The sequence below is a fragment of the Callorhinchus milii genome, unplaced genomic scaffold, assembly GCF_018977255.1.
Source record: "Callorhinchus milii isolate IMCB2004 unplaced genomic scaffold, IMCB_Cmil_1.0 Scaffold2, whole genome shotgun sequence".
NCBI lineage: Eukaryota > Metazoa > Chordata > Chondrichthyes > Chimaeriformes > Callorhinchidae > Callorhinchus > Callorhinchus milii.
Genome location: NW_024704743.1, coordinates 17153819 through 17173187, shown reverse-complemented (window position 1 = coordinate 17173187; position 19369 = coordinate 17153819). Strand labels below are relative to the sequence as shown.

The following is a 19369-nucleotide window of genomic DNA, read 5'->3' as shown; positions in this document are numbered from 1 at the left end:
ATTCTTGGTTTAAAAAAAGATACAGAAGTAGACCATTTGACCCATTGGAACTCCTATAGTCTAGGTTGACACTCCAGTGAAGTGCTGGGTGTAAGCTGCAATGTCAGGTGCCATCCTCCTGATGAGATGTTAAACCGACGTCTTGTCTGACTGTTCAGGTGGATGATTGGCAGGACACCAGGAGAAGCTTCCTTTTTTAAAATCCTCTAAATTTATTCAGTCATTTACTTGGCTGTTTGTGGACTACTGCTGTGTGCCTTTGGGCTCCCATGTTTGCTGACCAATACAGTCACTTCACTTCACAGTAAATCCTGTGAAGCACTTTGGGATGTCTTCCTGACGTGAAAGGCACTATACCAAATGCAAGGATTATTATTGTTGCTGTGCACAAATGTAAGGATTATTATTGTGTCAGACAGGGAGAGCAGTAAAAAATAGCTTTACAGGAAAAGATTTGCAAAATAATTTGGAATGGTTATGCATTCCCAAGTTTAATTTTAAGTTTAAATTGGTACATGTAAAATATTACACGTAAATCAAAAAAATGTGGGACCTAATTATATATTGGGTGGGAACAAGGCATGAATTGTCTTTCTAACCCATGCCTATCTAAGTGGTAGCCACAGTAGGCAGCCTTAAGAAAGAGACTTGAAGTAATAGCGGTACATAACATTGAAAGTCACAACAATCTGGTGAAGTAATAGTTTTAATGTTAATGGATTGCTTCCACAGTCGCCCAGTAGCAATTACTGCAGTGGGACATTTCTGACCATAATTTGTAGCCACTTTATGGGGTTTTTAATTATCTTCTGTTTGTAGCAGTATTCATAGATTATTTACATCCGTTTGTTTTACCATTTTATAATGGATATCTTTATAATGGGTATCTTTCATTCAGCTTTAATCATCCCTTCATTAATTGTAAAAACATGTATAAAGTACCAAATGCAAGAATTATTATATTATCTGTTGCTTATCTGCCACTTTGTGTTCTGCAACCTATTTGTATTCCTCCTGCATTTCTGCTGGCTTCCTTATAGTTTGCTACTCCCCCTAATTTGGCATCAGCAAATTCACTTAATGTGCCTACCGTACTTAAATCCAAATCGTACACATTACAATAATATATATAATATATATATGGGGAAAATAAGTGGGGGGTTCCAGCACAAATCACTGTGGAGCAGCAGTTTGCAAAATATTCTATCATGCCCTCTTTTAATTCTTCAGCATATCTTTACCAACAATCCTTGCATTCCTGTATTTATGATTCTCTTGGGATGCCCTCCCAAGATGTGAAAGCACTATATAATTGCAATTTGTTGCTGTTAAACACAATATATTAAAATGGTTAAGCATAGCTGTGTTTTACAAATCTGTGTTGACAGCCCTTGCATTTCTATGTGGTAGCTACATTCATTTGATCTTTTATTATGAACCCTAGAAGTTTCCACAAAACCAATGTGAGACTAACTGGCCTATGATTCCCTTTCTTATTCCTCTGCTCCTTGGACAGGGATGATGCAGTAATGGCCCTACCCTGGTGCAGTATTTGAGAACACTTCAGAAACTTATTTTCAGAGGCTCCACTATCTTCCTGACTTCATTTTGGAATGAAGATCATAGGGGCCCAGTGACTTTTCCATTTTGAATTTCCGAATGTACTGTATTTTTCCTTTGAATAATTATCCCTAATAGCTCAAAATCCTCCTCTGGTAATTCTACAATCCCACTTTAACAATCTTCTGCGAAAACCAAGGACTAATTGTTAATTGTGCCATTCCTTGATTCTCACTGACTTTCTGCTTTCTTTTCTAATTGTTTCGCTTCTTTCTTGATGCACCTCTTACTTTAAAATGCCTATGAAAACCTTGTATTTATCCTTTCTGTTACCGCCCCATTTTTTTCATATTCTCTCTTTAGCCATCATATGTCCCTTTTTGCCTCTTCTGCATTTTTCCCCATATTATCAGATGTATATTCATCGGGTTTCTTAGTGTCTCATTTTTGAAATATTTTTTCTATATCTCCCTGGCTCCCTAGTCTTGTTTTTGTACCCTCTTTGTAGGAATGTACATTACAAACCTTTAAGCATGATGATGTGTTTTCCACATGTGTTAGACACCTGGATGATGAAAGTAAAAGATCTATCTGCCTCATATTTAAATAATTGTTCCTGTTTTGGTTCCTTTTTAACTTGCATTCTTCAAGCTTTGCTTTTTTCAAGTTGAGAACCTTTAGCTTTGACTCTTTCCTTATTTTGTATTGAGATTAAGTTGTGGTTGCGCTTGCCAAAATGTTGCCCATTTTCAGTTCACCAACTTGCCCTGCTTCATTATCTAGAATCGGCTCCACTATTGCTTCCTTTCTTGGGTTGGTAACTGGGCAGTTTTGACTAACATAATCCTCAAGCGAAAGGTGCTATACAATGCAAAACTACATTTGTAAAGCGCCTTTAATGTCAGGGGGACATCCAAAGGCACTGAACAGACAGGGATTAGGACCCAAGCCGGGGGTTGAGGGGGTGGTTGGGGGTGGAGGAAAGAGAAGGTAGGAGGGTGACTAAAGGCATGGTCGAAGAGGAGGGTCTTGAGGCGTGACATGAAGGAGGCAAAGGGAATGTGGGATGGAGTTCCAGAGGGTGGGGCAGAGAGGTCGAAGGCTCAACCGCTGATTGTGAGGCAGGGGACATGGAGTAGGCTGGAGTCTGCTGAGGGGACGGAGCAGACAGGTTGATAATGGTTAGCAGGTAGGAGGGAACAAGGCCATGAAGGTGAGGACGAGGATTTTGAACTCAATCCTCTGAGGGATGGGGATCCAGTGGAGCCGGGCGAAGGTGGGTGTGATGGGATCACGGAGCCTGGTGCGGGAGAGGACATGAGCTGCAGAGTTCTGGATGATCTGCAGCTTGTGGAGGGAAGAGTTGGGAAGGCCAACAAGCAGGGATTGGCATAGTTGAGTCTGGATGTAGTGAAGGCATGTATGAGGGTTTCGGTGGCCTTAGGGGTGAGGCAGTGGCGGAGTTGAGCAATGTTGTTGAGGCAGAGCGAGTCATGGCACGGATGTGCGGGAGATAGGGCAGTTGAGGGTTGAACAAGACGCTTAGGTTCCTCACTGGCTCAATAAGGTGAGTGTGCATCTGTGGATTCTGAGGGGGTGTGGAGGGTGCTATATAAATCCGAGTTGTCGTTGCCAGTGCCTGATGTGCAGAGGCACAGGCGCGAGATAATCAGGAGAACTTTGATTTTGGTCTTGAGGAAATCCAGCATTTCCTTGGAGTTGGAGGGGATGATGGGTGAGGCATGAGAGGGTGGACGCTGGAGCAGTTGGTAGTGGAGAAGAGGAGCCTGGGGTTGTCCAGGCTATGTCAAATCCAGGAATTATTATTAATTTAAGGAACGAATGAAGAGTTATGAATTCATAGCATGTTTTAAAATCCAATTTTCATTTAAATATGGATTTATTGGTGTTTTCAAAGTACCTGTATTGTCCAACAGATAGTGTGCGTATACCATACATAATCCCAAACTGTAGAGATAAAGCAACCAAAGTTACTTTCCCCCAACTTTTATTAAAAGGCTTGAGGTACATGGTATACAGTGTAAGATGGTTAAACTCCAGCAGTACCCTAACGGATACTCTGAGGTCCCCAAGCCTTGATTCTTCCCAACCTGTACCTAAAACTTTCCGGAATTAGGTAAGCCGGATGCGTCCCACCTGTGTGCGCATTCCTTTCCAAACAGGGAAATTTCCATGTGTAGGTGGGATGCATGGAACTCTGTCTGATTTGGATCCTCTTCAGCATAGTGATGGAATTCCTCATGTATCACACATGCAGATGAACTCCGTCCCACCCACCCACCCACCCAAGAGGGGTGACACAAAGCACAAGTGTTTTTGGGAAGAACAAATTGCTATTATCCTCTTCCTCTGGGAAGAACGAATTGCTATTATCTTCGCTCCATTTCTCATCTGACAGACTGCGCCAGTGTTAAAGTAATCAAACGCTCATTTGCACAGTTTGGTAAGTAGGTCCTTGTTTGCATAAGCGGAGGCATTAGATTATATGGTGTCAGACAATGTGGCCAATACATGCTCCATCCCGCTGGGCAGTATGTCCAGCAATCCTATTTTAACTGCTTCCAGTTAAGAAAGGATTAGTGTACATTTTGATCAGTGTTTAACTAAGCTGCTTAGCAGCAGTCTCAGCAAACAACACATTCGGTAATCTACTATCTCTGTCCCTACTAATTGTTACTGTCTCTCCAAATCTGCTAATCTTATGTGACAAAGCATTTAATTCTCCATAAGCCTAAAAGCCTGTAACTTTGTTCTCTCCCATCCCATCCTATCCGTGATGTGATGGCCTCGACGGGCCAATCTAGTTATATCCAGAAGGTGTGTAGTTTTTTGGGGGGTTGTATGATAGTACCTACATTTGGCATAGTTCCTTTCATGTCAGGAGGTCCCAAAGTATTTCACAGGATACACTGTAAATGTGCCATTTTAAGCTGCATTTCTTTTGTGCCTATACAATTTGAAATCCAGTGAACTACAGGCTTTACTGCACACTGTTGGTTCTCACTGTTTTTATACTGTAGAAGGATTAGGGTTAAGGATAAATAAAGTTTACCGCGAGATCTCACTTAATCAAACAAGAACACTTTTAATTAACGTAAAGCCAGTCCTGCACGCAATTAGAGAGGACACTGCAGCTGTCCAGCCTCACCAACTCTTAACCCAACTAACCCTCAACAGACCTTTATACGCCTTAAACTCCTCCCTTAGGAAACATGACACTCGCCCTCCCAGCAGGGACGGTCTGGACCTCTCCAGTGAAATCCTGTAGAGTACTGGTTGGACCACTCGCCTCGCAAGTGGGAGGCCTTGGGTTCAATTCCTGCATGGGGAGAAACCTTAGAAATCTTACTCCACATGCCTTTGTTTACCGAGCAATAAGTAGGAACCTGGTTTTTAGTCGATTGACGGATCGCTTTCGGGGGGGAAAATATCCCTCCACAAAAAAATTGGTTATTCAATCCATGACTATTTGTGGGACACTGCTGCCATGTTTCGCCTACAAAATACAGTCAATTCACTTTACAATATATTCCGTGAAGCGCTTTGAAACGTCTCAACAACGTGATAAGGCACTATATCAAAATACAAGGATTATTATTAATTTTGCAGGGTGAGAAGTTGTGGTCTGATAAGAAATGCCTTGTATTGTTGTGGAATTTGTTTCCATAAATAAAAAATAAACAGTTGAAGGGGAATTGTGTGGTGTTTTACAAAGGGTGGATTTGAAAGGGCTCTCTCAAATACAAACCTTATCCAAGGGTTCAGTGTCAGGTGCTGCTGTTGAGAGATCTTACTCCTGCAGTGAGAGAAGTGGTGGGTTATTTTCAATTGTTTGTCTTTTCATTGGGATGTCAAAATGACGTGGTTGGATAAACATCACGCTTTATTTGAGGCCACTCAGTTTAGTACAGCAGAATTTACACACATCTGAAGAATGGGTGAAATTTATTTCACAACAAAGAAAGAAGTTGGTGTCAGTGCTTACTTTGAGAATCGATACCATTCCCACATGTTTCAATTTCTTTTTTAAAATCAAAGCATGGTAATAATAATAATAATAATCCTTGCATTTGATGTAGCGCTCTTCACGACTTCTAGACGTCCCAAAACGCTTCACAGAATATACTGTAAAGTGAATTGATTGTATATTTGTGGGCGAACGCAGCAGCCAATTGCGCACAGCAGTTGCCCACAAACAGTCGTGGGTTGAAAATGACCAATTGTATTATTGTTTTGTTTTTGGAGGGATTATTATGGTACAGTTACAATCACAGATAGCTAGGTGGCTGATGTTTCACTTTAAATAGGTTTATAAGAATGTACAGTGTAGCGAGGAATACGTATCAAGGCTATAGACTGACCAAATCTCCTAATAAACCCATTTAGTCTAAACCTACATTTAAATTATATACACAGTAGTTGATGCTTTTTTCTTCTCAAACATGTTGTCGTGTATTAAGCCAATGTTGGTGCTACTCGTGCTGATTGATAGTGAACCATTTTAAGATATAAAATCTACTTGAGGTGCTACTTGGGACGTCCTCCCAACGTGAAAGGTGCTATACAAATGTAATTTATATGTGAACCATTCTTTAGGCTCCAAGTCTGCACCTCAATGTTCCTTGATTTTGCAAAACAAACATGTCTTGTAGATAACTGTTAGTGGGCAACTTCCTTTCATTCCCTTTCTGGTGTGCAATCTGAGTTCTTTGAATCCTACAGCCCCCTATGGCAAAATAAATTCATTCATCTATTTCCTTATTGCAAATGCATACTGGGCATTAGGCTTTTAAAATTTGATAATTTGTTAAATGTGTTTCCATTGCTGTGTTCACCTTTGTCATGTTTCAGATTAACTCAGACTGGTTAGCCATGTAAAATGCAGTCAAATCCACTTTACAGTATATTCTGTGAAGCACTTAGATGTCCCACCAGATTATTAACATACAAATTATGAGATTGAAAGTAATGGGGTGGAAAAATAGTGTTGGAGTGCGAAAATATATTTTAAGGTGTTTTTTGTTGTTACATTCCAGAGCAAGGGAGTAAATGGGACCCACAGAGAGAAGATCGTTGTCATTTCTTGGTGAATGCAGAGAATGTGTGAATGCATTGACTATAACACTGTGTTGACCAAGTGTTGCAAAAGTGGAGACAAAATCAAGTGAAGTAGTTCAGGTTAGTGACTGTTCTTTTAATTGTTTTAACATCTATATTATTGTATTACTTTATAATATATTCTGTGAAGCGTTTGAGATGTCTCAACAACATGATAAAGTGCTATATCAAATATAAGAATTATTATTATTGTTGTAAGTGGAGTAGCAGCTGTACTTAAACTGATGCTGTTTTGATGGACCAATGTCAGGGATCAGAATTGACAAACCTGCAGGATCACCTGCAGGTCCCTCCATTTTTTGGGTGAGAAGAGGAAAGGTTATTGTTAGTTTAAGTTTCAGTTGATTGTGTTGTATAATAATTCTCCTTCAGAAATGGACTCAAAACGTTTAGGTTTACTCATTGTGAATGTGCAGAGGCAAGAATATTGATGATATCTGTTGCATTGACACTGCTCAATACCAGTGGTTTAATTTGTTTCCCTTTTAATTACGGTGGGGTGAAAAATAGTTTAATCTTGTCTTTACAAAGTTATTTTTTTCTGTAATTCAGTATCTGTCCTTCCCCTCCCACAACTGATCGATGGTCCAAAAGTGCAATCAGACTTCAGCACTGAGTCAAATATAGGCCTCCAAATAAAACTTTGTTTGAAGTTGTACACCACAGGGAGAGAGCCAAATAATTTCACAATAAAGTTATTTTGGATTTAATTTGGTGTCAAGGACATCGCTGTTGATAGATTCCTCCTGGAGGAATTCATATTTGGTGAATTACCTTTGTCTTACGGGTTTGTCATTGGTTCATTGAAACAATACGAAAACTTAAGTAGTTAAGGAATCTGCTCCCAAATTCTCAACCAGTCACTGGCCTCCAATGACAGACCACTGAAAAGGTCATTGCTTCATATGAACTATATTTCATATGATTTATTGGAAGCTTGTCTTTTCTTCTGTTGCCAACTATCATTAAGCTGACAGAGCACTCTAAGCAGCAAGCTGCTGTTCTTTCAGTACGTGACGTTGGGGCTGTGCTCGAAGAGATTTATCTCTTAATTTTAGTTGTTTGATTCTCCATTTTTATTAAAAGTTATAGTTTTGATTTGACATTAAGTATTCTGAGCAGAGCTCCAAATTTTTTCTTTCAAAGACCCTGTACATTACGTTGTTAATTAATAATTATAGTGCTGTAGGTATTTGTGTAATCTATTCACAAAGCAACTTATAAAGGGGAAAAAAGGCATTTAAGGGAAAAAAATGCCAGACAGGTTCATTAGCAGAAGGCATGCCAGGATTGTAAAAAAAAAGGCATCTGAATGGCAAAGAAATTTTTTGAACTGAACATGACGAGATGTGAAGGATAATAAAAAAAATGTCAGTTTCATTAAGAGAAAACGAAAAATGAGGCATGGAATTGGGCCATTGAAGGTGGGATCAGGTGAGGACATGACAAATGATGCTACACGAGCTGCAGAAGTACTAAATAAGTTTTTTGCCTCAGCTTTTACTGAGGAGGAGACCAGTCACTTTATTTAATCTCGAATGAGAATAATAATAATAATAATCCTTTCATTTGATATAGCGCTTTTCACATCTTTGCGACGTCTCAAAGCACTTCACAGAATATGCTGTAAAGTGAATTGATTGTATATTCGTGGGCGAAATGCAGCAGCCAATTGCGCACAAACAGTCGTGGATTGAAAATGACCAATTTATTATTGTTTTGGAGGGATTATTATTAACTCAAGGGTGTTGCCAAGATAAGCTGTGACACTGTTCACATCGCTACCAGTATGGTTGCCGAACAGCCATGCAAACGTGAGGTAAAATTAATCTCAGGGGCCAGATAAATTGCATCTGAGAATCCTTAAGGAATTTAGAACGGGAGGTGCAGGAACTCTGGCACAAACCTTTCAGAAATCACTGGATACTGGTGAGGTGCCGGGGGACTGGAGAAAGGCAGATGTTATTCCTACTTTTAAAAATGGTGTGAAAGTGACCCAGGAAACTACAGACTAATGAGTTTGACGTCCATTGTGTGTAAAGTTATGGAGACTTATTAAAAATAAGATCATGGAGCATCTGGACAGTAATAAAACCATGAAAGATAGCCAAAATAGTTTCATGAAGGGGATATCTTGCAAATCTAATTTACTGGTTTTCTTTGACAGCAAAACCATAGGCACGTTTCCTTACTCCAGACGCCTCAAGTACTCCGGGGCGCTATCCGTGTGAAGGTTGTTGTTGTTGTTTGTCTAGCAGTAAGTAGGAATCTGGTTATTTGTTGATTGATGGATCATTTTCTGGGGGTAATAATGCCCCCCCCCCACCCCCCCCAAATGGTCACTCAATCCACAACTGTTTGTGGGACACTCCTGCGTGCAATTGGCTGCCGCGTTTCGCCCACAAAATACAGTCAATTCACTTTACAATATATTCTGTGATTTGCTTTGAGACATCTTAGCGACATGATAAGGCGCTATATCAAATTCAAGAACTATTATTATTTGGAGTTCCATGCGTCTCCAAGAGGATATCTTGCCTGATGCTGAAAGTGCATTATAAAAAAGCAGCTTAGCTGGTGCAATGAACAAATATCTCTTGCAGGAGCTTTGAGATTAAGAGCTGGGTTACTGTGAAACACAGAGATGTACAAATGACAGCTAGGGAAGGTTTCAAGTTCAGCGTGTAGACAAAACCAAGCAACCCTGGTGCTTGCTGGTTATTCATCTGATTTCAGTATACTTGGAGGAGACACAACACATAATACACATGGCGCACCACATTGCTACGTAAAATGTTACAGGACACTATACAAAGCTGCGGTATAGCTGTTCCAACAACTCCAAGCATCTCTCTCTCACTCAGATTTCAATTCCTACCCATCTTCTCAAAAAAAAACCCAAATCTAACAAACATTCATGCATCTGTGAAATAACAGCACTTACAACCTGGAGGTATGTGCAAGGAATTGGCTAAATAAGGCCTCTAGGATCTATTCGATTTGTAGAAGTCTCCCTGAAGGGTGCTATATAAATATCAAACAGCTTCTAAAAGGGTGGTTTCACGGAGCATTTGACTCACAGCAGCTTCCAAATATGGGAACTCGGCTTTTTACTTAAACTAGAAAAGGAGGATGTGCTCCTCGACACTCAGATTAGGAAAAACCTATGCAGTGCCTATATTGTGGAGTCCTGTAGCTCAGTGGTTAGAGCACTCACTTTGAAAGTGAGAGACCTGAGTTCAATTCCAGGCAGGGGGAAACCTTGGGCAAGTTTCCTTACTCCACACGCCTAATAATACTCCCTCCAAAACCAAAAACAATAATAAATTGGTCATTTTCAATCTACGACTGTTTGTGGGACATTGCTGTGCGCAATTGGCTGCTGCGTTCGCCCACAAATATACAGTCAATTCACTTTACAGTGTGTTCTGTGAAAGCGCTTTGGGACGTCCTCCCGACGTGAAAAGCGCTATATCAAATGCAAGGATTATTATTATTATTATTGTAAAGTGAATTGACCCCATCCAACCAGACAGGAGTGCCTTTAAGCTTGGTACTTTTATTTTGCACGAGTACAGATTGGTCCATTGCATTCCGAATCACCTCCTTGAAGGAACTTTTAAAACCTGCCAGGCCCGCTCTGACCAGACTTCTCAAGAGGACAAAGTTGATCCTCTTAAAAATGTGACCATTTTGTTTGGGTTTTTATCACCAATCCCTGTAATATCAAAAGTGATAACTATTACTTAATCCCTCACTCACCTTTGTGTTGGAGATTTGATCGACCCTATTACTCATAAACTGGGTCAATAGAAAAGTGCGGAAATATTTGCCAAAATGTGGAGTACTTTACAAATTTTGTGGAAGGTTTTGGAGAATTTGTTGAATTTCTTAGAAAATTGTAGAGGATTAATTGGGCTGTTGACAGATGCATTTTGCTGCTAACTTACATTTTTTTCTCTTCTCATTTTTAAAAATTAAGCATGAAGAAATAACACATCATAGATTATTGGAAAAAAAATGGAAAATGAGGTGCTACCCCTTGGCTTCCTCACAGGATTTACAAAAACATTTGGACATTTTTGTACTGTACAACCTAAAAAGTGAAACAATCCCAATTAAGACTATAGGTATATATTTCCTGAAAATGTAGTTATGTTTAAAATATTAAATATTTTAATTTCAATAGTACAGCACTTACCAAGAATTTGTCACAGTAGTGTGACGCAGCTGCTTTTCCTATCGGGGTTTATCACCAGCGAAGTCAATTGCCCACACCCGCTGCTTCCGCGATCCCAAAATTCACCGCGCTACACATGCACCATCGGAGCCGCTCCGGCCATAGTTGAGCAAACAGCGCAGGTGACTTGGTGTCTAGCGCAGTCCAGTCTAAAAGTTACTACAAGAACAACATTACACTTGTGTAGCGCCTTTCAAGTCGGAAGGACGTCCCAAGGTTGTGGACATTCAGAGTTTCGGACCCGAGGGTCAGGATTGAGTGGGGGTGGGGGGAAGCAGGACGAACGAAAGCACAGTCGAAAAAGAGGATATTGAGATGAGTCTTGAAGGCGGCAAGGGAGGGGGCGAGGTGGAGGGACTGCGGGATGGAGTTCCAGAGGGTGAGGGTAGAGTGGCAGAAGGCCCGCCTGCCAATGGTGAGATGGGCGACTGGCTTAGTAAGGTGGAGTGTGTCTCCATGAATGGTGATGCCATCAGTGCCTGAGTTACGAAGGCGCTGACGGGAGACAATCAGGAGGCCCTCAGTCTTGTTGACGTTCAATTGAAGAAAATTAGATCTCATCCAGGACTTGATGTCTGACAGACAGTGGTCCTGGAGTTAAGGGCGGAGGCAGAGGGGTACAGTTGGATGTCATCTGCATGCATGTGGAAGTTGACTCCATGTCTGCGGATGATGTCACCAAGAAGGAGCACATAGATATTATAATAATAATAATCCTTGCATTTGATATAGCGCTTTTCACGTCGGGAGGACGTCCCAAAGAGCTTCACAGAACACACTGTAAAGTGAATTGACTGTATTTTTTGTGGGCGAACGCGGCAGCCAATTGCGCACAGCAATGTCCCACAAACAGTCGTAGGTTGAAAATGACCAATTTATTATTGTTTTTGGTTTTTGGAGGGATTATTATTAGGCGTGTGGAGTAAGGAAACTTGCCCAAGGTTTCGCCCTGCCTGGAATTGAACTCAGGTCTCTCGCTTGCAAAGCGAGTGCTCTAACCACTGAGCTACAGGACTCCACGATTGAAGGGGAGGGGACCAAGGACAGAGCCCTGAGCACACTGCACAAGACGGTGCAGGGGCTAGAGGAGAAACTGTTTGTGGAGATGAAGTGGAGGCGGTGTGGGAAGTCCGATCTGAACCAGTCATGGAGCCGTGAAGGTTGACCTGAGAGGAGAGGCGGTGGATAAGGATAGAGTGGTCAACGGTGTCGAAGGCAGCAGAGAGGTCAAGGAGGAGGAGGAGGAGGAGGCAGAGGGAGCCCTGCTCCAATATAGACAAAATGTTGTTTGTCACTTTGACCAGGGCAGTTTCTGTGCTGTGGGTGGCACGGAAACCCGATTGGAGGGGTTCGTAGGGAGTGGCTGGAGAAGAAGGAGCGAATCTGGGAAACAACAACTCGTTCCAGGACCTTGGAGAAGAAAGGGAGGTTGGAGATGGGGCGGTAGTTAGTACCCGAGGCGTTGTTTGTAGCGGATGAGAGCCGTTGTAGTGGAAAATGTGTGCCTGCGCTTGGCCCAGCTCATAACCAAATCCAAGATGTTATTTCTCATTGTTTGCTCCTTTACAAACCGAGTCTTCCTTTAATTCTAGGTTGGTCCCTTGCTAGTCACCTTCTTTATCTCATGCGATGGTGGAGCTACACCATAAGAGCTACAGCTACTGAAACAGCTTTTTCTCACCTGGATTGTGCTGACGTTGATGGTATCTTCTTGTTTTGTAGTAACAAATTCCTGATGGCCCAAAGCAGCATCTTTGCACTCTTGCTGCTGGTTATGGTCCTGAAGATCTTCAGATGTGGAGCTGAAGGTATTTTATGCTTTACTGAACAGTTTAAATTGCTTGCGAATATATCTTGGATAATTTGTGTCCAACACACAAGTAGGGAATAAACACAGGTCAAAAGTTAGAATAATTGCGAGAACCACTAGGGCAACTAGTATTGTTGTCATAGGCAACATCTGAAACAATTTTCTTAAAAAAATCAATTATCAATATCAAATTTATTCAAAATAAAATGACAATGAAAAGGAATTGTTGTTTTTCTGGGATCAGATGAACCAACATATTAAAGTTTTATGTAACTACTTGATGGTATTTTCAGGATGCTTCACATATTCGTGAAGTGTTTCATTGAATACTGTATCCAGAAAATTAAAAAATCTCTAAAATTGTGTACGTCTTCTATAGATGGAAATAAATCTATTGTTTATAATATTGCCAATTGATCAGAAATGTCTAAACTCCAGGTACAATAACTTTAAATCCAATGTGAATATAACATTTACCTTTTTAATTATCAAAAAATGGTAGGGGAAGTAAAGAATAGGAATATTTAGAATTTGAAACGTATTTAGGTGTGCAGGATAGGTGTCGTTATTTGTGGTTGTATTTCTTGCTCCAGGTAAACAGTGTTAACTGCAAACTACGGCAATTGCTTCTAGTCCTGATTTTCGGAACATATTCAGTAATGGATGCCAGAATATGACATTCAATCATTTTTTATTTTGCAGATGTATCCTGCTGTTACCAAGCTAGAGAGTATCCAATTTGCAGAGATGCATGTGAACAGGTATGAAAGTATTTTAGGTATTTATGTACATTATGAGGTGCTTTAAGGCACAGATCTTCAGGACATCACCCTCAGCTGATGGAAGCCCATCACCATTCTTAGGGGTGTATAAACCAGACCGAGTTCCACATATCAGTGACACAGAGGGATAGAAATTTCCCTTGTCTGAAATGGAATGTGCACTCTTTTCCTGGTGGGATGCTTGATAGGTACAGCGTGGGAAGAACCAAGGCTGTGCTGGAGTTCAACATTGCCCTTTTTCCTACAAATTCACTTCTGCATCTGCAGCCTTCTGGGATGGTGCATTACACAATTCTCTATGATAAATGTTTTCTGGTTTTACTTCTAACTAGCTCCACTGTAAGATTACATGCTCATGTTTTGTATCTTTACCGGAGGCAAAAGTTGTCTTCTGTCTAGCTTGGCAATAATTGCTTTATAATAAACTCTACATTCAGGTACTCTGTGTACCCAATACCTCTTAGTAGAAGTTGGAATGCTGTTGGAATGCTAGCTGTTTTCCTGTACTAGCCATAAATGGTCAGTGTACTTGACTGTAATTCTCTGTAAAGACCTTTGAGACGTTTTGACATTTTAGGTCATGTTAACTGGGTGTTCCAACAAAATGTAAATCTACTCCTGCTGTTGTGAGTGCATAAATCACTCAAAAACACAGTGATTCTTTGTAACTTATAAAGATCATTTTCATTTGAGGAAACTGAAGTGGGTATGTGCATACCCCCTCAAGCAATCACTGACCAGTACATGAATGGACAACAGTGACATTACACACAAATTCTATTTTTCTTTCAGACTGACACTTTATATCTTGCTCTTGGAAATTGACCCTCGATCTGCAAAGTCACTAGATGCTATTATTTTAGTATCCTCAAATTCTAACTATAGAATTGTTTTCAGTTTGGACAAAGAGAATCATTTTGTTCAGAGTGCTTTCTGGCCAGGGCATGTGATCCTATGGACATTGTAAAGTCATGAGCCAGCAATAGTAATGTATTTGATGTAGTCTCATGTGAAGAGGATATCTCAAAGCATTTACTGTAAAGGGTAGTGATGTGTATTTTGCCATTAACCTGGCAGCCAATTTGCATACAGCAATGATCCACAAACAGCCATTAAGTGAATGATCAGTGTGATCTGGTGAATTGTTGTCCCAGACATTGGGAGAATGTGCCTTTTCATTTTTGAATTGTTCAATAGGGTCTTGAACATCCAGCTGAACAGGTAGAAGGGATATCAGTTTATCTATTGTGAAGGACAGCACCTACAACAGTTCAGTGCACTTCCAAGCACTGCATTGTAGTACCAAGCTAAACTGCAAGTTCGAGGCTTGTTGTGACACGGACACACCATGTGTCTGCGTGGCAACATTCTGCTGGACAAGTGGTTCCAGGCGCTTGTGACCCATTTAATAAGAGTGGCATTTGGCAACTTTAAAATATTTTCCGAGATACATAGTGCTATAAGAATACTCTTTGAGTAAAACGAAGTCCAGATGGCTTGTTATCCAACAGACTATAGTACAGTATTTGATTGTTGAAACTAACAGATGTTATTGACTTTCTGCACGATTTGTTTTTTATGAAGTTTTAAATATTTAAAAACTTCAGAAATACTAGATAATAATCCCAACAACATTTCACAACCAGGTTCAAAACTACATACTGTAATTGTACTCTGAAATAAAAATGGTCACTATAAATCAAAGCACAATGATAATCGTTGCAGTGACGATTGCAGTGACTTTTTTTGCATTCTCTTGGTCCTAATTATGTCTTGGGTTTCTTTTATAGCTTTCTATAATCTTCACAGTCCTCAGTCTTATCTATTTCCCTTGCGCTTGCATATTTGCATAAATCTCTTCATTTTGTTAAGTCCTAATCATTCTCCTCAGCCATGGTGGCTTCATCCCAGAAATAATGCTCTTGCCTTTTTACGGGTATCCACATGTTTTTTAATTCACTGATTACAGTTTTGTATAAACCTCCTTAGCTGTCAACTTTCACTGTATTTCAGGAAGTTTTCTCCTCATTGTCTCAAAATTGGATTTAGTGAAGTCCAGCACCTTAGTTTTGGCTGTTTTTACTCCCCAAGGCCAATATCAAATACTGTCCTATTACTTCCATAATATCCCCTTGCGACCAGATTGCCAACTAATTCTGGTTCATAATTAAGTTGTGTATTGTCTGCTCTCTTGTTGGATTGAAACATGTTGGTATAGTATAGGACTTTATCCTGAATGCAAATGAATATACCATTTTGCTTTTCTACTTGTGTTGTTATTGCTCTCCTAATCTATATGGAAGTTTAAAATCTCCCATTATGATGCATTTATTTTCTATGTATTTTGTGGTCGGGGAGAGAAACATCATTACAACAGTGTGTTGTCTGCAGGCTAATATTACAGCATTAGGCAGAGGCCAGGGAGTGGAGTGTCTGGCTTTTATCCCTTTTTATCTCAATTGATTCGTGGCCTGAGGAGAAAATGTTCCCCTTGAAAGATCCGAGACAGTTTGACGAGCAGTTCAGCACAATGTTTATTCAGTCTTTTCTCCTGATATCATAGTACACACACATTAAGTTGTTTTTACAATTAATTTGTAGGAATCAGGGATGTAATGCAGATCTAGATCTTTGAAGCTGTCTTCCGTTGAGGTTTGTGGTTGATGTCTGCTTTGAACTACCCACCCACTGATTCTGTGTTTTCTGGCTGCAAATTCTAGCCCCTATCAGCTGCCAATTTCATCCCCCTACTTGCCAAAATTGGAGCCAAATATATCTAGCTTCAATAATATATCAGTGTTTGAAGTTTTCAACTTCACAACAGCTGTATGCTTCTTTTCAAATTGCTGGAAGTTTAATGATTGAAAGGGTAGTTACTCCCTGTAGTTTGAAAAAAAACACACCTTGGTTCCTGATTCATCAATTTTTCAGCTTGAGTGTTTTCTAGTGGAGGCATCAAGCTTAAGAGGACATTACCCTTATTTCCCTTCCTCAAACAGCATTGTATTTGATTTCCTAGGATCCCATCTAGAAGTCTATACTTACTTCCAATTCAACTCTCGCCCTCAGTCTTCCCTGTGGGTAATCTAACTGATCCAAAACTTTTGATGCACCTATTCTCACTCATACCAGCATCTGCCAATACTACCCTATCCAGTTCTTGCCAGGCTCCTATTGTAGAACAGATTGATTTCAGGTTCCTCACACTTACAAATCAATTAAAGTCCAAACACCTCCCTCGACCCTCTGCCCCATCATCGACGGCTGTGATTTCAGGCATTACACCCTGAAACTGTGGAACTCCCAACCTCAAGCCCTCTGCCTTGTCCTCTCCTTCAGATCGAGTTTAAAGTATCCATGGTAACCTTCCCTCTCTCACCGGATGGATGTCAAAACTGTGCCGTTGTGAAGCGCTATAAGACTCTACCTATGTAAAAGGTGCTATATAAATGCAAGTTGTTGTTGGGTGGGGAACTTTAATGGTGGCTACTTGTCACTGCATAGAAACTGAATTCAGAAGAGTTTGTGGGGGTGGAAAGGAGATCAGACTTGTGCTCCAGCACGGTGTATAAGTGCTCAAGTGCTCCGTTCACTGAAAAATTAAACTTTGTTTATCCTTAACAGTATCTAATTATCCTGCAGGAGTGGCAACTAAATATAGCAGCAAATTGTACAGGGGAGAAAAGACCAGACAGTACCCATCAATTATTTTGAAACTTGTTCCCTTACTGAAATTCAGAAAATTCCTTGAATAGCCCTAAATGTCTTAAAGGAATCTTCTCTTATCTATTTACAACCTTTCAGGGTCACACATACAGTAAACGTGTCAAATGTTTTTGATGCATGTTAATAATTTTTCCTTCAGCTCTGAGATGCTCCCCCAGTGTGAAAAGTGCTATATATTTTTTGGTCAGCCAGGTGTCTGACACATGTGGAAACCCAGCCCCACGCTCAAGAGCATCCAAGACGCACTGAGATTTCCATGCACCCCACCCAACACAGAAGTTGCAGAGATAGATTTTTGGAATGGAATGCGTACTCTCTCCCTGGAGGGATGCATCCTGCTCACCTAATTCTGGAAAGTATTAGGCTCAGGTTGGCAAAAGCCAAGGCTTAGGGACCCTGCATATGCATATCACACCCCCAACACAGAATCCTGCAGGGCTCTACTGACAGCATTTACCCATACTCTTTACTTTCTGCCCTCCAACCATCTTATGTACGACGTGAGTCTTTCTTTATAAAATACTTTCTCAATAAAATAAGACATAAGATTGTATTTCCCTTAATGTTGTATTCCCTAAGCTTTTTTTGTGGTGTTAGCTTATCAAATGCCTGTGGCAAATCAATTTATCCTCTTGTTATATATGCAAAGATTATTAATTCTTCAAAATAACACTTTCTCAAAAAATCCTGTAAAAACAGTCGAGCACAACCTGCATTTTAGAAATATGTGCTGACTGATTCAGAGTAACTTGTTTCTGTAAATGCTTAATAATAATAATAATAATAATAATGCTTGCATTTGATATAGCACCTTGTTACGTTGTTGAGTCAACAATGATAACACCTTGCATTTATATAGCGCTCTCCATGTGGGGTAGTGTCCTGGAGCGTTTGGGACGTCTCAAAGCTCTTCATCGAATATACTTTAAAGTGTGTATTAAAGACTCGATTTTGTGGGCGAAACGTGGCAGCCAATTGCGCACAACATTGTCCCACTCATGGATTGAGTGAACAAATTATTAGGTTTTTAATTTCTTTTTGGAGGGATTTTTACCCCCAGAAAATGATCTGCCAACCGGGTTTCTACTCGCTGCTTTGTAAACAGAGGTGTGTGGAGTCAGGAAAATTGCCTAAGGTTTCTTCCCGCCTGGGAAGCAAACCCGGGTCCTTTCGCTTGCGATGCAAGTGCTCTAACCAAGATGCTACAGGGCTTCAATTATTGGAGGCTTAATTATTTTATCTTTTATTGTAGGCGCTGGTGATTAGCAACAACATGATTTGTAATTGTTACATCTCCAGGTTAAAAAATTCCCATCTACATCTCAGGTTCATTCCCTGGCCTGTGCTGAGTTAGATTATCTTATCTAGTGCAGCATATGCAATTGCTCTCCCTATACCTAGACTCTTAACCTTGCCTACATACCCTGGTGCATGAACATAAAAACCTTACAAGATGAGCCCTGAAAAATAAAAAGCAAATGTTCTGAGTGGAGCCCTGAGGCTTATGTTGACTCCTGTAGTGTATTGGTTAGAGCACTCGCCTAGCAAGAAAAGAAAATTGCTTGTTCAATCCATAACTATTTGTGGAACACTGCTGTGTGCAATTGGCTGCTGCGTTTCACCCACAACATATATAGTCAATTCAACAACGACAACAACTTGGATTTATATAGTGCTCTCCATGCCGGGCGGCGTCTCAGAGCGCTTCACAGTAACAGAATCCGGGGCTGAGCCAGGGGGAGGGGGTGGAAGGTGACCAAAGGTGTGGTCGAAAAGAAAGATCTTCAGCAGAGACCTGAAAATAGGAAGAGAGGGAGCGAGGCGAAGGGAGTGAGGAAGGGAGTTCCAGAGCCCGGGGCATAGTGGCTGAAGGCACGGCCGCCGAGAGTGGAGCGGAGGACTTGGGGGATAAGGAGGAGGCCAGACTTGGAGGAATGAAGGCAATAGGCACTGTTTTGAAGAGAGAGAGGTCAGAGAGGTAGGGGGGTGCAGAGGAGTGGAGGGATTTGAAGAAAAGGGTGACGATCTTGAAGTCGATCCTCTCTGGGATAGGGAGCCAGTGCAGTCTGGCAAGGACTGGGGTGATCGGGGAGCGATGTTTGGTGCAGGTGA

At 40.8% G+C, this 19369-nt stretch overlaps 1 protein-coding gene across 1 annotated transcript in view; it reads left to right on the top strand.

Moving 5' to 3' along the window:
• Positions 1 to 19369, top strand: part of reck (reversion-inducing-cysteine-rich protein with kazal motifs) — a 76060-nt gene that overhangs the window by 2146 nt on the left and 54545 nt on the right. Inside the window, exons 2-4 of the mRNA XM_007898126.2 lie at positions 6618 to 6759; positions 12662 to 12747; positions 13452 to 13510. Coding sequence (XP_007896317.1) covers positions 12675 to 12747; positions 13452 to 13510 — 132 coding nt within the window. The 5' untranslated portion in view covers positions 6618 to 6759; positions 12662 to 12674. The remainder of the gene's footprint in view (positions 1 to 6617; positions 6760 to 12661; positions 12748 to 13451; positions 13511 to 19369) is intronic.